At 36.2% G+C, this 23,350-nt stretch overlaps 3 protein-coding genes across 3 annotated transcripts in view; 2 read left to right on the forward strand and 1 right to left on the reverse strand.

Annotated features, from left to right (window-relative positions):
• The window catches only part of LOC123782525 (uncharacterized), a 382,057-nt gene that overhangs the window by 178,490 nt on the left and 180,217 nt on the right, over nt 1–23,350 (reverse strand). The window lies entirely within an intron of this gene.
• On the forward strand, nt 1,791–2,741 carry LOC123782567 (olfactory receptor 51F1-like). The gene has a single exon (XM_045782815.2). It carries the CDS (start codon nt 1,791–1,793, stop codon nt 2,739–2,741), a length of 951 nt encoding a protein of 316 aa, XP_045638771.2.
• LOC123782566 (olfactory receptor OR51C1-like) lies at nt 15,545–16,489 on the forward strand. The gene has a single exon (XM_045782814.1). The coding sequence runs from the start codon at nt 15,545–15,547 to the stop codon at nt 16,487–16,489; it is 945 nt and encodes a 314-aa protein (XP_045638770.1).

Below are 23,350 nucleotides of genomic sequence, written 5' to 3' on the forward strand. Positions count from 1 at the left end.
TTATTTGTTCTTTGAGAGTTGAGTTTGATAAGTTCTTTATAGATCTTGGATAATAGCCCTTTATCTGATATGTCATTTGCAAATATCTTCTCCCATTCTGTTGGTTGTCTTTTGGTTTTATTGACTGTTTCATTTGCTGTGCAAAAGCTTTTTATTTTGATGAACTCCCAAAAGTTCAATTTTGCCTTTGTTTCTCTTGCCTTCGGAGATGTGTCTAGCAAGAAGTTGCTGTGGCCGAGGTTGAAGAGGTTGATGCCTGTGTTCTCCTCAAGGATTTTAATGGATTCCTGTCTCACATTTGGGTCTTTCATCCATCTTGAGTCTGTTTTGGTGTAGGTGGAAAAAAATGTTCCAGTTTCATTCTTCTGCATGTGGTTGTCCAATTTTCCCAACACCACTTGTTGAAGAGACTGTCTTTTTTTCCATTGGATAGTCTTTCCAGCTTTGTTGAAGATTAGTTGACCATAGAGTTGAGGGTCCATTTCTGGGCTCTCTATTCTGTTCCATTTATCTATGGGTCTGTTTTTGTTCCAGTACCATACTGTCTTGATGATTATAGCTTTGTAATGGAGCTTGAAGTCCGGAATTGTGATGCCACCAGTTTTGGTTTGTTTTTTTTTTTTCCAACATTCCAGTCCTGTGAAAAAAGTTGATGGTATTTTGATAGGGATTGCATTAAATGTGTAGATTGCTCTAGGTAGCATAGACATTTTAACAATATTTGTTCTTTCAATCCATGGTCATGGAACATTTTTTCCATTTCTTTGTGTCTTCCTCAATTTCTTTCATGAGTATTCTATAGTTTTCTGAGTACAGATCCTTTCCCTCTTTGGTTAGATTTATTCCTAGGTATCATGGGTTTGGCTGCAATTGTAAATGGGATCAACTCTTTAATTTCTCTTTCTTCTGTCTCATTGTTGGTGTATAAAAATGTCACTGATTTCTGCACATTGATTTTATATCTTTCCACTTCACTGAATTCCTGCATGAGTTCTAGCAATTTTGGGGTGGAGTCTGTTGGGTTTTACACATAGAGTATAAGCATTCGAACTTTTTAATTCTTAGAGGACCTGACCACTTAAGCAATTTGACATTGTTGTTCATGTAACACCCAGTCATAACACCATCTCTCTTGGTTTTAATGGTTCCTGTAAAGCTGTCTAGCCTCATCTTGCTTTAATGTATATAGTCCTTTCCAATAACTTCTATGGAGTTTGTCTTCATTGGTTTTCTCTTGTAAATGTACTCTCTGAGGTGGTTCATCCACACTGATGGATTAAAATGGCATGTATACAGTGATAACTCTGAAATGTTCTGGAGACTTTTGCCTGGAAATTCACACCCACGTGTGTACTGAAGATCATGGAAATCTTTAGGTGGGTTTTCTGTAGTAATTTCATATACAACATATTCAAAATTGAATGCATTGATTTTTGTTACTTATTATATATTAATTACTCATAGAAACTTATGATCTAATGGTGCTTAAAATTCTGCCAATATAGGAAATAATTATCATCAAAATGTATAAGATTATTTAGACATATTTTCCTTGAATTTAAGAGTAAAAATGTTTTTATATATATGTGAGTATTATATATATACAATACATATGTAATTAAAATAGAATTTGATTTAGAGTTTTCTCAATGATAGAGTACTTATCCATGACCTAGATAGCTCTCCTAACCAAAAGAAACTTTATCTAGATATTTGTGGGTGACAATGTATTTATTATTTCTATAGGATGTGATAATTGTGAGGACAAATGCTACAAATCCAGAAAAAACATGGAGATCTTAAGCAACTTGACATCTAAATTTCCAACCTTCTTGTTGACTGGCATTCCTGGCCTAGAGTCTGTCCATGTGTGGATCTCTATCCCCTTCTGTTGTCTCTATGCCATTGCCCTCTGTGGGAACGGCATGATCCTATTTGTCATCATTACCCAGCAGAGTCTCCATGAGCCCATGTACTATTTCCTCTCCATGCTTTCAGCGGCTGACTTGGGCTTGACTGTTTCTACAATGTCAACAGCATTAGGTATCCTCTGGTTTGATGCAGTTGAAATCAATCTAAATACCTGCATAATCCAGATGTTTTTTCTTCATGGATTTACCTTCATAGAATCTGGGGTGCTGGTGGCTATGGCCTTTGACCGCTATGTGGCCATCTGTGATCCTCTGAGGTATGCTACTATTCTCACTAATTCCAGAATCATTCAGATGGGCCTGTTAATGATTATACGCACTGTAGTATTAATAGTACCACTACTTTTGCTCCTTAAGCCCCTCTATTTCTGTAGAACAAATGTCCTTTCCCACTCCTACTGCTACCACCCAGATGTGATTAAATTAGCATGTTCAGATACTCGGGCCAACAGCATCTGTGGATTAATTGATCTCATCCTGACCACAGGAGTAGATACACCATGCATTGTCCTGTCTTATATCTTGATCATTCGCTCTGTCCTCAGTATTGCTTCCCCTGAAGAGCGACATAAGGTCTTTCACACCTGTGTTTCCCACATTGGAGCAGTGGCTGTTTTCTACATTCCCATGATGAGCCTGTCCTTGGTGCATCGCTATGGTCCACCAGCCCCCAAAGTCGTCCATTCGATGATGGCCAATATATATCTGCTTTTGCCTCCCATGCTCAATCCCATCATCTATAGCGTAAAAACAAAACAGATTCGCAAGGCTATATACTCAGGCTTCTCCTTACAAAATAAACAGAGATGACTGCTTGAGAAAAACCTGAAAAAAGTGACTTTCACTGCAGAAAAGCAACTCTGGTAGGTTACTGTCTATCAGATATGTTTTTTGTTATTTTATTCCTTTATTCAACAAATATTTAGAGGGCATTTTTGTGTCTTCAGTCATAAAATATGTTACACCTCAAGAATTTTATAGTCCAATAAGGGAAATATGAAAACATTAATAATGAAATAATAAAAATACAGTAATTAACATTTAGTGACTACTTTATACTATGTGTTCTATTAACAGCTTTTAAGACATATTCCATTTATTTTTCAAACAGCTCAATGAAATATATAATAATATTAATTACATTTTAGAGATGAAGAAACTGAAGCCTAAAGTCATGTAGGCCATCAACCAGACATCAAACATGGCTCAGGGTTCAGATTTGAATCCATACTCTCTGCATGTTAGATGCCACAATCTTCACTAGTGTATTAATACTTTGCAAAAGCATCTAGGAAAAATATTACAAGATCAAAAGTAAGAACTGAGTCTTCTTGTTCATGCATCATGCCTTTAAAAAGTTGTGTTTTCCTTCCTAGAGTATACTTTAGCTTGTTTTCTTCATTCATAGTTAATAGTTCAAAAGGTAGGAATAGATATGTCATGCCATGTAAGCCATAGACCAGTATCTAGTACTGGACAGTCAACAGCACAGCCTCAAGAATTAGGGGCATTTGCTAATTCATTACAGGAAATAGGAACTTTGGAGAACTGGAAAAAGTTTGAGGCAGAGTCTCTTAACCTTTTTTAGGCATAATGATCCCTTTTGGAATCTAATGAAATCTATGAACCGTTCTTCACAGAAAAATCACATATAAACACATTCATATTATCCATAAAATTTCAGAGGTTTCACAAATAACACAAAGGACCTACTATAGATATCTTAACCAACCAAAGAACCAAGGTAAATAATTCACAATGTTCAGCCTATAAATGGTTATACATGGCCACACCTAAAATATGGTTCCTAAAAAAAGAATTTTTTGGTAATCATATCAATTTAAGAGGCAGGGAGAAGTTTAAAACTCAGTTGTATAAAATGGTAGAAAATGCAGGAGAAAGTGGAGGTAGAAACCTGATGGGAATCACATCAATTTTATTGCAATTGGAAAAGTAACAAATAGGAGGGATGCTTCATGTATCCCACAAACACTGGAGGCAGCAATGTGCTGAAACCAGCACACATCAGCTTGCAAGCGGCCATACTGTGCAGCTCATCTCAACTCTTGTGTTCAACAATGTCATATTGGCAGTTTGAAATCAACATTTACACTTGGGAACTGACAAATACTACAAATGAGGACTTTTTATTTTTCAGAGATTCAGTTTATCAGCATACCAGTGACTGGGTGCCAACTTCATGTTTGGCTTTATAAGAAGCAATAGAAATTAAAGTTGGAAAAAACATATTTCCTGAACTCAAGAAGCCTTAAAGTCTAGTGTGTGAAGCAGTGACATAGACAAAAAATTATAAAGTAATGTACTAAGTGTTGTGATGGTTGATAATGCAAAATTATACCCCTTGTTTGTGTTGCCATCTAAATTGAAAATATTTCCAAAGGTAAATAGACAAGTGTATTGTGGACGCAACTCTGCGGAAGAATGTGAGAAGTACTGTGTCACCATTTTACTCTTCATGGGAGAATACTCTCCTGAGTTTTAAATTCACAGATCCAATCTGGATATAGCGTTGAAGAATATAAAAACACAAAACTTTACTTTTTTCTTTTCTTTCCTCTATCCATCAGATTCTTTTAAGTGAATTTAGATGGTAGGGTTTGTATTAGTGGCTTAAAGAACATCTTTTGCTTGAATAACACTATTCTATAAAGGAATTGACTTGTAGATTTGGTTTAAAAATTTGGGTGCACCTCCTGAATGTATGGGGGACTTTTGTTCTGGTAATTCTACATGCCTGTCAGCTGCCTAGTGCTTCAGAAAGAGAACACATAAGAATATTAAAGTTGAGAGACTTATATATTGAGATGCTCAGAGGGCCACAATATTACAAAGCTTACACTTAACATCCTAACCAAGAAAAGACTCTAGATATCTCTGGAGACCTAGCTGAAATTGAGCAAGAGAACAAGGTAATGGCAAAAGGGACATGTTTTTTTATGTATTTGGGGACTTGATAAGGTGCAAGCAAAAACTTGGATAAAAACTTTGAGTTGTACTGTTGATCTACAAAATGTCTAGGATACTACAGATATATGTTACTTAGTATGATTCATTAAAGGGAATAAACTAGTTTAGCTTAGTGTATAGAGTGGGCTTGAGGTACATTTATCAAATTAACTTTCTAATAAAGTTCAGTAGCTCAAGGGGGAACCATTAAAAAGATTCTCATAGGATGGGGTGCCTGGGTGGCACAGTTGGTTGAGCATCTGACTCTTGGTTTCAGCTCAAGTCATACTCTCAGGGTCATGAGATCGAGCCCCACCTCAGGCTCAGCACCTAGTCTGCTTGGGTTTTTCTCTTTCTCTGCCTCTCCCCTCCTCACCTCAAATAAATAACTAGATCTTTAAAAAAAGATACTCATAGGAGAGTCTTCAGGATCTGAATAGTTCACCCTATAGGTTACATGTAGAAATAAAAGGGACAGTCAAGAAAAGAAAAAATACAGTTCTGTGCATGTGAAGGCATTTGATTATTTTCATTATGTTTTTCCATACACTGTATATGTCCTGGTTCTTTCATTATGTACATCTGTTGTGTTCCTTGCCCTTTTTTCTCTCTTCAATTGATCCATCCTGTAAGCTGTCATCTGATCAATTATGGAAAAAATGAAATCAAAATGTTTCCTTCAGAAGGATGGTCAAGTCTGTCAGCCTTGAAGTAAAACGTGCTTGCTTATCTACTTCATTACCTGTGTGTTCCAATTAGACTTGTATTCTTCCCATTTGTCGAATGCAACAGGTTAACTTCAAGTTGAATCATGCTGTTCCCACACTAAATACCACATTCCTTCCACTTTTTCTTTTAATACACATTGTATTCATGATTCTACTTCTTTTATGAACAATTGTTTAACCAATAAAATAAAATGGCTGAGGAAAGTGAGCACACTGGGATGAATAGGTTATATAAGGTCAGAAGACCTACCCTAGATTGTGTTCCTTTAGAAACCTAGGGGACACAGCATCCACTAAGTTCATTAGGAATGAGCTGCAAGAATGATACCCCCATCACTGAGAAGTGGCTCTTCTCTGCTGACCAGGGACAATATGAGATGCAGTCACTGAGCTAGGTTCATTAATAGCCATGTATACAATGCAGTCTGGACAAAACAGAGGCCAGGTAATCACCAAAAACCAGAGGGCTGCACTTATTATAAGAACCAACAAGGTCCCAAGGGCAGGCAAGAGAACTTAAAAGTGCAAGCAGTTGTGGGGATGTTCAACAGAGCATGACATCCCTAGGGCGAAATAGACAAACAGCCAACAAGGGGCTAGGTAACATTACAAATAGGAGACAAGAATGGAAAAAAAGGAGACTGGAAGAATTGTCATACTTTGACGTAAGTTTCACCTTGAGTTAAGGAGAAAAATGAGAAATTTTGGTAGAAAGAATCATCTGAGACTATCAGGCAGTTCTAAACAGAATTAGTCAAGGTCATTGGGTATCCTCAAGTCAAAGTCATCTGTCAGAGGAATTCTGTATCTTCTAGGAATGGGCCTGCCTTAGTTTCCCTGACACATTTAGTCACTGGCTGAAAACAGCTCATGGAAATGTGACCTCTGTGGAATGTGATGGTGGACGGTAACAGCTCAGAACTGGGACCATTGAGAAAATCAGAGATGTGAAGGGCACATTTAATAATAAGCACATCTATCAAATTGAGAGAAAAGTATGTAGGGCAATACAAGGAGTGGCCAAACAACCTAACCTTGTGACAGAGAAGCCAGAGCAGCTCTGGGGTGCTCAGGAGAAGCACCTGCCTTGTTTTCAGGTATGTGGGCTCCCCTCAAAGTTTCAAATACTAAAGAAATGCAGTATCAAGGTGAAGGATGTGAAAAGTTTAGTATTGTTTTTGCAGCTTTTCTATAACAGAAATTATTTTGAAATACAGTGTTAAGAATTCTCATGAGAGGGGTGCCTGGGTAGCTCAGTCAGTTAAGCATCTTACTCTTCATTTCGACTCAGGTCATGATTGCAGGGTCCTGAGATCGAGCCCCATGTCAGGCTCCATGCCTAGCATTCTCTCTCTCTCCCTCTGCCACTCCCCCACCCCCACTTGTGCATGCTCTCTCTAAAAATAAAAAAATAAAAAAATTCTCATGAGAAAACATCTGATTGACCGTCTTGGGTCAGGTATGTAAGTCTCTAGTATTGCTCAGTCAGGTTCATGTGTACAGGCCCAGTATATTTGGCCTACTTCTACGTTTGGGTCTATCAGAAAAGGGAAAATATTTTACCAAAGAACCACCCAACACCACTCATATATCTGCTTTTTATCCAAAAGAGTGCATTAAGAACATTTGATTAATGACAAATGTCTTTAAGACAATGGCCAGTATCCTAAGAGTTAAATGATTGATTAAACAGAAGAATATTTTCAATTTGAAAATTTCCCTTTAGCAAAACTCCTCAAGGCAAAAGTTCCAAGGATTAAAAAATCACTGATTAGATGAATAACAAGACAGTTATGTAAATTTATAAAATGTAAACACATATATTAGGATGTCATATCTTTCCTGCAGGCCAGCAGAGACAAATTCAGATATTTTGAAGCAAATGATTAAAAAATAATCAAGATTAAAAATCTACTTTGTTAGACGCAGAAACAATAAAATGTCCCTTATGTCTACATTTAGATTCTTCATGAAATTTTCATGTTTACTATATTAAAGAATTACTTATTCTGACAATTACTATTTTATGAATTCAATATAATGCTAGATGCTTTGCTACTAATAACAAATAATGCTATATACCATTAAACCTTAAGAAAACATAATTCTTAGTCTGGGACAATTTATGAGAATTAAAGAAAATATGTAAAAACAACTACAAAATGTTCATAGCAACTTAACTCTTTGTTTCTGTACTCATTGCCCTATGTTATGTTAAGCAAACAGAAAAGATGTCCATTATCCAAAACTAATTTCCACAAAATTACAATTTGTTCATTACTCATTCAGTGAATATATATCAAGATCTACTACATGTAAAAATAAATAAAACATGAGCGTATACTCTCATGAAACATTTTTTTAAAGATTTTATTTATTTATTTATTTGACAGAGAGAGAGAGACAGCCAGCGAGAGAGGGAACACAAGCAGGGGGAGTGGGAGAGGAAGAAGCAGGCTCCCAGAGGAGCAGGGAGCCCGACGTGGGGCTCAATCCCAGCACCCTGGGATCATGCCCGGAGCCGAAGGCAGACACTCAACAACTGAGCCACCCAGGCGCTCCTCATGAAACATTTCTAACTATGTCTTCCTACCAAAATAATCCATAACTCCCAACAGTACCTCAAATTCAGCAAGTCCAAAGCCAAAATTTATTTTGTTTCTTTTACAATCTGATCCTTCTGTGGATGAGTGAAATTATCCTTGATAGTGAAGGACGTAAAGTGAATAAGTTTTATTTTGAAAAAACTCAACCAGCCTCCTCTGGCCCCTGGCAACATGTCTTTCCACAATGAAACTGGTTACATAGAGCATCATGCAACTTCTTTGATGTGGTGCTTAATATACTTCCCTCATTTCCAACTCTACTATCTGTTCCTTCAGAATCTGCCTGTACTATAGGCACACTCTGCCACATGTCCCTACCTTCAATCTCTCTTCATTCTAATTTATGTCCTATGCAAAATTCAGATTAATCTTATAAGAGAATCACAACATTGCTTAAAATAATCTCCAATAGCTTCTCTTGTTGTCCAAGTTGTACATGAATTCTGCCAGCCAAGAAAACATTATGTTCTAATCCTGGGTAGCAAGGTAGTAGATCTCAAAGTGAGATTTGCTCTCTCATAATTATCCACAGAAATCTTTATACCTATAATTTTTTGTACATTTTTAGAAAAGTTGAAAAACAGGGAAAAAGAAACTCATCAAAGATGGCAGGCAAAAGGCTGAAGCATCTCCATTATTGAGAGAAGCAGGTAGTAGAGTTCTAAGAGCAAATCTCATTTTGAGATCCTGACTCCAATTCCTTTGGCTAAATACCCAGAAAGGGAATTGCTGGATCATATGATAATTCTTTTTTAAATTTTTTTGAGAAACCTCCATACTGTTTCTACAATGGCTGTATAAATTTAAATTCCCACCGATGGTGTACCAGTGTTCCCTTTTCTCCAAATATTCACCAACATCTGTTGTCTTTGTTTTTTGTGGCTATTTTTCCCCCCAAAGTAGGCATCCTAGTAAGTGTGATGTGAAATCTCACTGCTTTTTTTATTTCCATTTCCTCGATTATTATTAATGTTGAGCATCTTTTCACATACCTGTTGACCTATATATAATAATACTGTATTGTATACTTAAAATTTGCTAAGAGGGGAGTTATTATGATAAGTGTTTTACCACCTACAAAAAATAATAGTAAAGGTGGTGAGAGAAAACTTTGGAGGTGACGTATATGTATATGGCCTTTATGATGATGCTGGTTTCATGGCTGTATACTTTCTCCCAAATCCATCAAATTATAGACATTAAATATATACAGCTTTTTATAAGTCAATCGAACCTCAATAAAATGGTTCAAAAAAAAGATTTCCGGGGTGCCTAGGTGGCTCAGTCGTTAAGCATCTGCCTTTGGCTCAGGTCATGATCTCAGAGTCCTGGGATCAAGCCCCCGTATCAGGCTCCCTGCTCAGCAGAAAGCCTGCTTCTCCCTCTCCCACTCCCCCTGCTTATATTCCCTCTCTCACTGTGTCTCTCTCTGCCAAATAAATAAAATCTAAAAAAAAAAAAAAAAAAGATTTCCATGAAAATTCTACTGAATACGCTTGCTAAATTATACAGCAATATGTATTCCCTCTGTAAAACATACTGACTGATGCTAACAGCCAGTTAACACTCGTAGCTCTTTCTCCAATTAGCAAATCTTCATTTTCCCCCAAGATGTGCACTGTGGGCTACTTGTTTTTCCTTCACCATCACAGTTATTATAATGGAAATTGTATATAGTATATTAAAGATACGGTTTACAAAGGAAGATAATATAAAATTGCCATTTGCAAAATTACACTGAAAGGCCCCAACTCTACATAAAACAATGATGAATAAATTACACATACGTCTCAAGTAAAAATAAAATTTTCAATGTAGGTTAAAATTACTTTTATGATTCCTATATTTAACCAACCTATTCGCTAATTAGCCTAATCATCAACCAAAATAGAGTTGAATAAGATGGCTTCTATTTTGCTTATTTATGATTCTTTTTTCTAGACTGTGAAATAGATCTGCAAGAGTGAGGGATAAATTAATTTGATAAACACTATTGACCACTGATTTTGTGTCAAGTACTTTGTTTATCAGTATCTGTCAGGTAAATTTAAAATGTTTGTTTTAGTCTGAACAACTAAGACTAAATAAGATAGTGTACCTGAAATTACTTGGAAAAATTAATCACTATACAGACATTAATTAACATAATCCCTGAAGAAGAACCAATCTACTTTTTTTCCCCTCAAATGGAGTTGCTTCCATTTGAGGGGCTATGCTGACAAATCTTCCTTCTATTGAAAGGGTAAACTGCATGGAACCCCTTGACTTTATAAATTTATTTTACTGTTTGCTTCTGAATTGTAGAAATCCATTTGCTCATTTTAACAAATATTTCATTCATATGTACTATGTACTTGGCACTATGCTATTAGTTGGAGATACTTTCAAAGTATTTGTTATTTCACTTAGTTATACACAAAAATCTGTATAATAGATTATTTACAAGAAACATGGTGGGAATGCAAGTTGGTACAGCCACTTTGGAAAACAGTGTGGAGGTCCCTTAAAAAGTTAAAAATTGAGCTACCCTATCACCCAGCAATTGCACTACTGGGTATTTACCCCACAGATACAGATGTAGTGAAGAGAAGGGCCATATGCACCCCAATGTTCATAGCAGCTTTGTCCACAATAGCTAAATTGTAGAAGGAGCCGAGATGCCCTTCAACAGACGAATGGATTAAGAAGATGTGGTCCGTATATACAATGGAATATTACTCAGCCATCAGAAAGAGCGATTACCCAACATTTGCAGCAACGTGGATGGGACTGGAGGAGATTATGCTAAGTGAAATAAGTCAAGCAGAGAAAGACAATTATCATATGGTTTCACTCATTTATGTAACATAAGAAATAGGAAGATCAGCAGGAGAAGAAAGGGAAGAATGAAGGGGGGGGTAAACAGAAGGGGGAATGAACCATGAGAGACTGTGGACTCTGGGAAGCAAACGGAGGGCTTCAGAGGGGAGAGGGGTGGGGGAATAGGATAGGCTGGTGATGGGTATTAAGGAGGGCACATATTGCATGGTGCACTGGGTGTTTTAAGCAAATAATGAATCATGGAACATTACATCAAAAACTAAGGATATACTGTATGGTGACTAACATAACATAATAAAAAATTATTATAAAAGAAAGAAAAAAAGAAACACATAGAAAAAATCAAGAAGAAATATTGGATCCTCATCTTAAATGGTGTATCCATGTTCAGAGTAATGATTCAATTTCATTTTTAATTAAAACACATAAACACAGAGCTACCATGTCAATATGTTTATATTTCTTTGGTTCTCCGCCTCCACATTTCCTGGTGCCAGCTAAATAACTTGGGTGCAGAGAGGTGAAGCATAATAGTATGGCACTGAAATCCCCCAAGGGTGTATTTATCCCAGATGGGTAAATGACTACGCCATCAACATTCTTTAGAAAAATTTTCCATACGTAGAGGTAAACAGGTGACCTTCATATACCCCACTCTAAATAAGGGTAAGAAAAGCTCTCCTCCCTGTCTAAAGGCCAAGTTTAGATCAGAACAAGTACTTGGTTATGTCTATAATAAAATGTATCTGATGACTTTAAGCTCCAACATGAGTCATTTAGTTTAGATGAACACAAGTAAGAGTTTCTTGGAAGTGAAGTTAAAGACAATAATTCACTTAGTCTCTGGCATTGCTCCTTCAACATCTTATTTGTATCCTCTCTAATTCTCCACATCTTGAAAGGTAAGACTGTCCCCACCCACCTCCAGTCTCTGATCTCCAAACCCTCGGAGTCACTGATTATACTTACTCTCCACTGTTTGGTTCATTTCCAGGAAACTGATACATATTCAGAAATTCCAAATTCCATAAAGATATTTTATTCTCATCTGTTTAGCTAATCATAGCAAAACTGTGCTTATTCTATGTGTATATTTCCTGACACATAAAATAACCGAAGTCCAAAATCACTAGTGCATCCTCTCTATTGTTTTACTTATATTTTTAATTGGTTTACACTTACTGTAGCACTTTTATTCCATTCAGTTTCTTAAGTCGGCAGCAATCTGATTTGTTTCTTTTTAATTTTGTCTAACACCAGAAGCAGTATGGTACAGTGAAATGAGCATACCTAGAGAGTCAGACAGACCTGGATTCACACACTGGCCCTATTTGTCTACGGGAATCTTCACTCTGAACCAACGTCTTCTCAACAAAAAGCTGAGAATGTTAGTCACAGCCTATTAATGGTGCTATTCAATTAAACCAACAACAGGTAGAGATATGTGGCAAAGAACCTGGCTCAATATTAATTTTTCTTCTCACTAAGCATAGTAGGGCTACCCTCTCACTGGTCTTCTGACATTTCACCCAGTGCTTTTTTCAGCCCAGGCCCCAGACGGAAACTGCGGCGCCTCCCCGGTCAGCATGTTCCTAGCGTGCAGCAACTGCTTCCCCTCCCTGTAGGTGGTTAACTCTGTAACATTCCACAGAAGCTGTTCCTAAATTCAGAAAGATATAATAAAGGACTGTCTGAAATAGTTCTCTGTGAATGGATAAGTAAATTAATTTAATTAATTGAATCCATGATATTCGCAATCATGGGAATAGCATTTTGCCTTTTTAGGAAGATTGTATTGTTCATTGTTTTGACAGACCATCATGTGATGGTAACTGATTTTCCTCAGAAGCAGGATATAACTCCAGACCTTTCTTAATATGAAATGACTAGTAATCTAGAAAATCAGACTTCAATCCTCCTTCCTAAAAGAATAGAGGTGTTTTACCCTTCCCTTGATTACTCAAGTGCTGTCCTATATTTTGACTCAATTGATCTCCATATTCCTTAGTTAGGAGTTAATCACCCTCCAAATATCTTTGATATGTGATACCAGTTTAAGCATTAGTACTTCCTTGGTCTGTCCCTTTTATCCTTTATCTTTTTTGAAAATGTAGTAGAAAGTTAGGAGAGGACTGTTTCGGGTAATACTAGCTAGAGTTACTTTAAAATGGAAGTCTATTCTAAATCTTAGAACACTCTGAGAGAAATATGCTGTATGAATAAGGAACAGTTGCAGTACAGACAGAAATTAATGATCAACACATGGGAGGTGGAAGTACATTCAGATTTCTGGATCATGTAACCTGACACATCAAGCTACCACAGATCTATAGATCTACAGAGCTACTATCAAAATGAGGAAAATAGAACATACAAGTTGTGGGGGCTCTGAGGACTAATTCAGATGCAGTCATGTTGTGCTTGAGTTGACGCTGAGATAATTAAGCAGAAAAATCAAACAGTTAGATACATGGATCTAATATTTAGGGGATTTAGCCTGAGATAAAGGTAAGTATGCTAAATTAGGAAAATAAATGAATAAGAACATTGTTTATAGAATGCCTATGGAACTGAAAGAATGAAGAAATAGACATTTTGTTTATTGAAATAATCAAACTAATTTTTATCTATATCCAATAAGTAAGTTATGTAATCAATTAGATCATAAAATTGTATTTAAATGGGCATATGTAATAGAAATTATCATGGATAGCTTCTAAAGGAACAACAGATATCCTAAAGATATTTTTTAAAAGATTTATTTATTTATTTTAGAGAGAGAGCATGAGTGAGTGGGGGTGCAGAGGGAGAGGGAGAGAGAATCTCAAGCAGACTCCATGCTGAGCATGGAGCCGGATGTGGGGCTTGATAGCACAACCCTGAGATCATGACCTGAGCTGAAACCGAGAGTTGGACGCTTAACCAACTGAGCCACCCAGGTGCCCCACCATGAGTTAATTTAAATTATAACTTCCAATGGATTAATTTAAATTATAGCATCTGACAATATGTTTAAGAACTTACAATTTGCTAAAATTAAGCTTCATTCGTTTATTTACATATCATACAATACAGATGCAATCCTGACATAAAATTGTTTCAACTCTGAACCCTAGAAACATTAAATAATTAGGAGCTTTGCAAACATAGATATCTCTAACACATTTGCCTTATTTATTGATAGGGTATTATATTATTATTGAACTAGGATTATATCATTATTATTAACATTGAAAAGTGTGGTATAGTTGTTAATTGCACAGGTTCTAAAGTCTTATTTTCTCTGATTCCCAACATCAATTCTTTCAGATTTTATGACCTTCAGCTATTTATCCAAACTTCTAAACTTCACTTTATGCATCTGAACAAATAAAAATACTTCTCCTTAGGTTTGTCCAAGGCTCAAAGGAAGTAATCTATGTAAGATACTTAGATCATTGTATGAAGCATCTTCTTCTCATTCACATAATATACACCCAAATAACCTCATAAGAAATCAAAAGTCATATTAAAAACCAGGGTATACATGCTACAAAAGACGATTATCATTTTCCTCATGATTTTTACCATGACAGGGACATGTTCCATAATGGTAAACAAGGCAGTATTTTAGTTTACAAATTAAGAAGAGTATCACACTTCAGATCCATGGAACTGAAGCATCTTCCCTCAGTTCACTCTAGTAAACAGATCTCATGAGACAGGATGAACTGGCATTATCTAAGGTGGATTCTTAGGTTATCCCGGACAAGAGAAAACTTGTCCTGCCAAGTTAAAATAAATTTGCACTTGGAATATGGGTTTAATAATTCTAAAATTGCAAGGCAAAATTAATCAATTATTTTAGGCTTAGACCTACTCATCATTATTTTGGGAAGGGCAAATAAAACATATTGAATATCTTCTATGAGCAAAGAATTATACTAAGCAAAGTTTAGCTAAAAATAAATTCTTATTCTCATGAGACCATAGTAATAAACATAAACTTATAATCCAGTTGAAGGATAAAAACTGTAACAAAAAATATTGATGAGTCCAAATCAGTAAGTGATAAACAACAAACAAATTTAGCTGAGTACGAAATTAAATTGAACTTAATTAAATATTTTATTTCAGTGATGAATCCAACAGACATAATATTGAGTGAAAGGAGCCGACGCAAGTAGTAAATACTGCAGGATTCTATTTATATCAAGATCAAGAACAGGGAATGGTCATTATGGTAACAGAGGTCAGAATAACGGTTACAATAGGAGAAGATATTGATGAGGGTAAGGCATTAGGAAGCCTTCTGGGTTGCTGGTAATGTTCTATAGGTTATCTTGAAAGTAGTTCTATGACTGCATACAGATGCATTAAGCTGTACTCATTAAGCCGTACTCTAAAGTTTTGAGCACTTTACCAAATGTGTATTAAACTTTAAAAGTAACTTTAAAATTCTAAATTTAGAAAATCAAGATCTTACAAGAGAATTCAGCTCCTGCAGATCATAATGCAAATTTTCCATAATTCTACTTTCCCTACTTTTCTCTTGACTGGGGTCCCTGGACTTGAATGGGCCCACGCCTGGATCTCGATACCCTTCTGCTGCCTCTATTTAACTGCTCTTTCTGGGAATACCCTGATCCTGTTTGTAGTCCTCACTGAGCCAAGCCTCCATGAGCCCATGTACTATTTCCTCTCCATGTTGTCCACCACTGATATTGGCTTATGCATCTCTACACTGGTGACAGTACTAGGAATATTCTGGCTCAATGCCCGGGAGATCAGCTTTAATGTTTGCTTATCACAAATGTTCTTCATTCACCTCTTCACTTTCATGGAATCTTCAGTGCTCCTGGCTATGGCTTTTGATCGTTTTGTGGCCATTTCCAACCCACTGAGATATGCTACCATTCTAACTCATGCAAGGATTGCACAGATTGGTTTGGCAGTCATTACCAGGGGGACTGTCATTCTGACACCACTAGTCCTGCTTCTCAAGCGTCTATCGTTCTGCCGAAGTCATGTGCTCCATCATTCCTACTGCTTCCACCCTGATGTAATGAAGCTCTCGTGTTCAGACACAAAGATCAACAGTGCATTTGGACTAACAGCAATCATCTCTACTGCTGGAGTGGACTCTATCTTTATCTTGCTTTCCTATGTCCTGATCATTCGCTCAGTTCTCAACATTGCATCACCAGAGGAGAGGAAAAAGGCCTTCAGCACCTGCATTTCTCATATCACAGCTGTGGCCATATTCTACATCCCTTTAATCAGCCTGTCTTTTGTTCACAGATTTGGAAAACATTCTCCACCATATGTGCCCACACTGATTGCTAATATTTACTTGCTCATTCCCCCTGTGATGAATCCCATCATCTATAGTGTGAAAACAAAGCAGATTCAAAAAGCTGTGCTCAAACTTGTGTGTTCTAAGGGAACTCATATTTAACAATTATTGGCCCATAAAGAACTTTTTCAAAGTCAGTGAAATTTTATCATAAATTGGAGTTATAACCCATGCAATTTTAGAGTTGCGTAGAGTTGGGTGTCATCTAATTCAAACATCTCCACAATGCTGTTAGTCCTACAACTTTCCTACCACCAAAATACTAAGTCAGATTCTCAGTACCTCTCAGTTACCCTATTCCTAGATGACTAACTGACTTCCTATCTGTCTGCTGTTTCTATCAACACTACACATCATTCATTTTGAATTAATTTTCCAAATATCCAGCACAAATAAAATTTAATAACAAACCAATATGCATCTCTTCCATGTTTATTTCTCGTATATCATTCCTATCTCTGACAAAGTCCTCCACAATTTGGATTGTCTTTTCACTCTTTGTCTTTTCACATACTCTGCAGTCTAAGAAAACCATTCTGCTAACTGTTCCTTTATGTAGGTGCAACTTTCCTAATGGTGAGCTTCACTGTTAACTCTACTTCAACCTTGACACCCATTTTCCACCTTGAAATTCTACTTATATGTCAAGGCTCATCTTCAAATATCTTCTTCATTAATTTTTTTATGATTTCCCCAATGACACTTGATCTCTCCTTCCCATATTTTGCCTTTAAAAAAATTTTATTTATTAATTTGAGAGAGAGAGAGAGAGAATAAGCAGGGTAGAGGAGCAGAGGCAGAGGGAAAAGCAGACTCCCCACTGAGCAAGAAGCCTGATGTGGGACTAGATTCTGGGACCCAAAGATCACGACCTGAGCTGAAGGCAGAGGTTTAACCATCTGAGTCACCCAGGTGTCCCATATTTTGCCTTTTATAGTGCTTTGCCAGTATCTTTTCTTGCCTTTATGTACTTTTGACTATATGAATATGAATATAAAGGCTGTCACAAGTTTATAAATTCTCTTAATTCTCTAAATTAAAAAAAGCCTTAAGGCTTCTACAATCCTTAGCAGATACTCAATCCTTAGCAGATACTCAATGACAGTTGTTGAACTGAACATAACAGACTATCAAATAGTCCATCTGAACAATTTAAGTGTCATTTAATTCATTTTGCATGTATAAGACATTTTCTTACAATTGATCCCAATTTTTCTACTATATTATCCAGCAATTGATCATAGTTCTGCTTTCCAAACCACATAGGATAAGGGCTATTTTAGAACCTGAGATCACAGTCTCTGGAATTCATCCCAGTTTGCATATGGCCCAATTTGACTAAGAATCATTTAAGGAGTTTTTTTCATGAATGGTTTCTCAGAACCAACTACTACACATAATTAAAAAAAAAATTCTCAGGTGCCAAAGACAAGTTCACTGATTGTGACAAATGCACCACTTTGATCAGAGATGTTAGGCTGTGCATTAAGTTGGGGTGAGGGGTATACAGGACCTCTGCAATTTCCACTGAATTTTGTTGCTATAAACCTAAAACTGCTCTTAAAAACCCCAGATCTATGAAAGTGCAGATTCCTGAGCCCCACTCCCAAACTTTTTTGTTTTACTAGTTCTAGCATGAGGCCTACAAATCTGTATTTATAACAAGATCCCCAGGTATGTCTAATAGTAGGTTTGGGAAGCCACTGAACTCTAACAAGCTACAACTGTATATATCTCTCTGTTATTTATTATCTTCCAGATAACATTTATTTGTTTTGATCTCTGTAGGGAATGGTGGGGGTAGAGAATAATCTTTAAATCTTTCTCTCTGTGGAAAAACTGGATCTAAAATACCAGAGTATATCAAGTGAATTCAGTGGTCTCCTTCCCAAAGCAGGTGTGAAAACTATATTCACACACTTTCCATGTTTCCTCAGTATTTATATTTTCCTGGCATATATTTCAATATTATTCATAGCAAGTTAAAAAGAAAACCACCTTAGCAATTGCAGTACATTAAACCACATGGGACAGCAAGCAGATTTAGTCATGTAGCGTTTTTGAAGCACAAAAGCAAAACAAGAAAATACAGTTGACCAGAAAGATCCCTTCAGAATAGATTTTTTTTAAGGGGCAAATGATTCTCCTGAGAATGGGTTTCTCATAGATACTCTCCCCTCAGAGGTGAATGATACCTCAGATCCTTGTCCCTTCTTCATCATCTTCACTTGATGTAAGTACAGAGGCATCAGAAAGACAGTGGATATGTATTAATGTTAGGTTTATGTGGGCTCATCTTGCAACAAGAAATTTGACTTCATTAGAGGAAATATTTCTAAGATGCCACCACGCAAGCGTAAGATGCTGTGGAACTGCCATTGATTTAAGATTTTACTACTGGAAATGTCCTGGTATTATAGAGTTGTCAACAAAGCTTAGAAAAAAAAATAGAGATTCTTTCCAATGTACTGAATCTCAATTCTGAAAAAAACTCATGAACAGTAAAAATCTGAAAATAAAAAAATCCAGAGCATGAGGTCAGTTTAAAATCTGGCTAGGATTCCTTAGATAAGATAAAATATCTAAAGTGTTTTGTCCATGGTACTAGACACAGGGAGTCTGAGTAGTCCCCAAACTGAATTTGACATCTATGTAGAATTCTGCCACAAAAAGTAAGAACAATATAATTTCTTTAACCAAAAACATAGAATATGGGATATCTAGGGTCATATGGCCAAATCCCAATGTTGAATTTCAAAGAGATAAATAATTCGTCCAAAAATAATAGAGATTTGTTATTCATAAGGCATGAGATTTTAGTTCTTTTTCTTGTAGTGGGGATGATGTTGGTCCATTCAGAATAACAGACTATAATATTCTTTTTTTATTATTATTATGTTCAGTTAGCCAACATATGGTACATCATAAGTTTTTGATGTCATGTTACTATAATATTCTTAAAGAGATCAAGATATTCAAGCCAGACTGATAATGAAGAGATAACGTTCGAAGTCAATTAACTTAGGTTAAATATGTCAGCAGTGGCTATGAAAATGAGCAGCACTAATAGAAGTATCCATAGCTCAAATACATGACTTCAGGAGACACTATTATCTAACATACATGATTAATTTTACCAGCGGTCTTAATAATTTAGCATGTAAAGAAATAACAGCTTTCCATCTCTCCTCAATTGACAAGGAAATGTTTTAAGTAAAGCAACAAAAATCAGGAAATGAAAAACAAATCTATCAAATTTCATGTGTTGGAAACCTTAGTACACATGCATTTATATGAATATTTAGTGTCAAGGAACAACGATAGTGTATGACTATTGAAGGGGAAAAAATCACATGAATACTTGACATTTTAGTAATTCATATGCATATGTAACATAAAAGTTTATTTTTTTAAAGATTTTATTTATTTATTTCAGAGAGAGAGAGAGCATAAGCAGAAGGGAGGGGCAGAGGAAGAGGGAGAAGCAGACTCCCTGCTGAGCAGGGAGCCCAATGCAGGACTTGATCCCAGGACCCTGGGATCATGATCTGAGCCAAAGGCAGATGTTTAACCGACTGAGCCACCCAGGCGCCCAAAAGTTTATTTTTTTTAATCTTATTCTACAAATTTCACCACATCAAGAAGTATTGATATGCAGCATAGTAGAAATTTAACCAATTTTAAATTTACATGAATGGAATTCAAATCCTAGCTTTCCCACTGTATGAAATATTGCAGTTTGTTTATCTCTCTAATTTTTACCTTCCTGGGATGAAAAATTGGAATCTTATATGCAATACGATTTTCAAATTAATAAAAGATAATCCACATAAAGCACAAAATTCATGTAAAGCTTGACACATTGTGGGATTTCATAAATGATAGATCTTAAATACCTTTCCAAGAAGCTATATTATTATCTCCAATTTACCAATGAGAAAGATAGATGATAGATAGATAGATAGATAGATAGATAGATAGATAGATAGATGATAGATATTATGAAGAATTGGTTCACACAATTATGGAGGCTGAGGAGTCCCACAGTCTGCCATCTATAAGCTGGGGATCTGGGAACACCAGGGCTGTAGTACCAGTCCAAGTCTGAAGGCCTGAAAACCAGGAGCACTGATGGTGTAAGTTCCAGCCCAAGGGCAGAACACTCATGTTCCAGCTCAGCCATCAGGCAGAGAGAGAAAGAACCCTTCATTCCTCTGCTTGTTCTATTCAGGCCCTCAACTAACTGAATGAAGCCCACCCACAGTGGGGAGGGTAATCTGCTTCACTCAATCTACTGACTCAAATGCTAATCCCTTCACAGACATACCCAAAAATAACATTTAATCAGATATATGGACATTCTGTGGCTCAGTCAAGTTGATACATAAAACTAACTGTCACACATACACATACCTAAATCCATTTCTTGCCAACTCTACTTAGAATTCAGGTCTCAATCTAGACATCATTATTTACTGGAAACCATTCCTTATCCCTCACAAAGAGCCTGTTGTCTTTTTATGCACTCTCATAGCATTCTAGATTTATTCTTTACGCTGTTAATTCCATGTTACTTGTCTGTGTCTCCTAGTCAACTAAGTATTTTCAGGGTTGGAGACAACATTGTGCTTAACATTTAATTTCCTGTTTCTGATCCACAGATGTGCAGTACATATTTTCTGAATGACTGAATGAATTTTCAGTATTTGTGCTTGAAGTGACTTTTTTGACATATAGTACTGGAAGCTCACTCCTCCACTGTTTCTGGATCATTCCATGTGTTAAAGAACTTCTTAGGGCTTTATAAATTTCCTCCTGCTGGCTCTAGGCTTGTCTTCTTCTTTTTTTTTTTTTTTAAGATTTTATTTATCTATTTGACAGAGAGAGAGACAGCCAGCGAGAGAGGGAACACAGGCAGGTGGAGTGGGAGAGGAAGAAGCAGGCTCCCAGCGGAGGAGCCTGATGTGGGGCTCAATCCCATAACGCCGGGATCATGCCCTGAGCCGAAGGCAGATGCTTAACGACTGTGCCCAGGCACCCCTAGGCTTGTCTTCTGTATGGCACATAGATCAAATGTAGCTCTTCTCAAATATAATAACATTTCAGCCATTTGAATACAACCATGTGTTTGCTCTTAGTTTTCTCTTCTCCTGGCTGATTCTAAACTTTATCATTTTCAACTATTCTTTTTTTCTTTATACACTAATCCCTTCAATTCAACTTGATAGGAATAAGACCAATAAAATTAAGCAGTTGCTTTTAGGCAACTGGAAGGCCATGTTATAAAATCAATGTCATTCTATGGAAGAAATTAAAATATCTCTAAGGTATATTCCAATTTAAAAATTCTAGGATTCTACACTATTCTAAAATGTTATAAATTAAAGCCAATGTCTTATACTGCCTTAGAAGAAACTTCAAAAACCAAAATAGAATGTTTTCTTGAAGCCTACTGCTGCTACTTTCCTGCGAATGGACACTGGTTTTAAATATTAACTTTCTTGAGTATTTATTTTATTTAAATTAAATCTACTTAAATTTGTATTGATGATTCCAGCCATAAGGGTATTATTTTTCTAATAATTTCCATATATATATATATATATATATCTCCTTTAAAAAGTTCTTTGAAAATTATCTGATACACAGGGATTTTTATTTTTACTTTTGCATATATTGATTTTTGAATGATGCCAGAAAACTGAGAAATTGATTTCATTCCACTTAATACACTTTCAGTCAAATAATTATGGAGCATGGATCATCTTATAATCAGCGCAGTAACTATTCCATAATGACTATACACAATTGAAATTTCTGCATGGGGCCCTTTCCATAATCTCTCAAATATTTAAGGATTTTAAGTAATGCCCACAACCTTGTTTCTGTGATGTTTTTTTAAACTGTAACTGCACAGAATAAGAAAACAATAATGGAGATTATATAATTCAGTCATTCTTAATATCAACATTAAATGACAAGACCAAAGACATGTGCCTATTTTGTGAATGAACCCAAACTGAGCAACCTCAGATGTAAGGTATGTCAGAATTTCAGTAGGCTATAGAGCAGGGATAAAAGTTGAGACTAGACAGCAATAATACCTAGAGATTTAAAAATAAGTAGTCAACAATACAACAGGTAGCCACAAGAGGTGTCACAAACTAAGATTTGGAACTGGAATGTTTCAATAAATAAGGAGATAAAATTGTCTAGGTAGAACACAGCTGCAGGAATACATTCTCCAAATCAAGTGGTTGGAGGCACAGTGGATCCAAATGTTCAGGAAGGACCAGTGGGATTCCAGCCAATGACTAGGACTATGAGGAAAGTAACCAGTCTTTGAGACACCAAAGAGAAGACAGCTTAGGGTATTCAGAGCACTGCCGTATTGGCTTAGTGAAGATCTCAGCAAGACTTTCCAGTACATTAAGGGGACTAGATCACAAAAGAGTTAAGTCAATACAGGGAAAGAGGAATAGAAGGAGAAGAAAACTTACCCAGGACTTCATCTACATAATAATAAGCCTCATTTCAGATGCTGCCTAAGGGTGGACCTGAAAGCTCAAATGTGTATTTACTTTGATGAAGTTACCCTCTGTAAGTGTACTCTTCTGAGGCTATACATAAGTAACAGGTGGCAATGACTGCAGCAACCCTAGGGCTGAAGAGGGAAGTATCTAATATCTGGCCTCTGTACACACAGTTCACTCTTAGCCTTAAAGTTTAATACAGTTGTCTCTGAAAGGGACTAACTGCCGAAGATGATGCTAAAGAAAATCTTCTATAACAATTATGTATCACTACTACAGTGATAACAGATTAAGAAAATAAAAAATCAATATCATAAATGTAACCCCAGATTAGAAATAACCTTAGCAAGACAAGGATAAGATCCACTGACCAAGAAATAATGAATAAGCTATTTTGACCTGTATAAAATTATTTCTTTAAATTATTTCT

This window comes from Ursus americanus, chromosome 16 (genome assembly GCF_024610735.1).
Source record: "Ursus americanus isolate L20-20 chromosome 16, mUrsAme1.1.p, whole genome shotgun sequence".
In the NCBI taxonomy this organism is placed as follows: Eukaryota; Metazoa; Chordata; class Mammalia; order Carnivora; family Ursidae; genus Ursus; species Ursus americanus.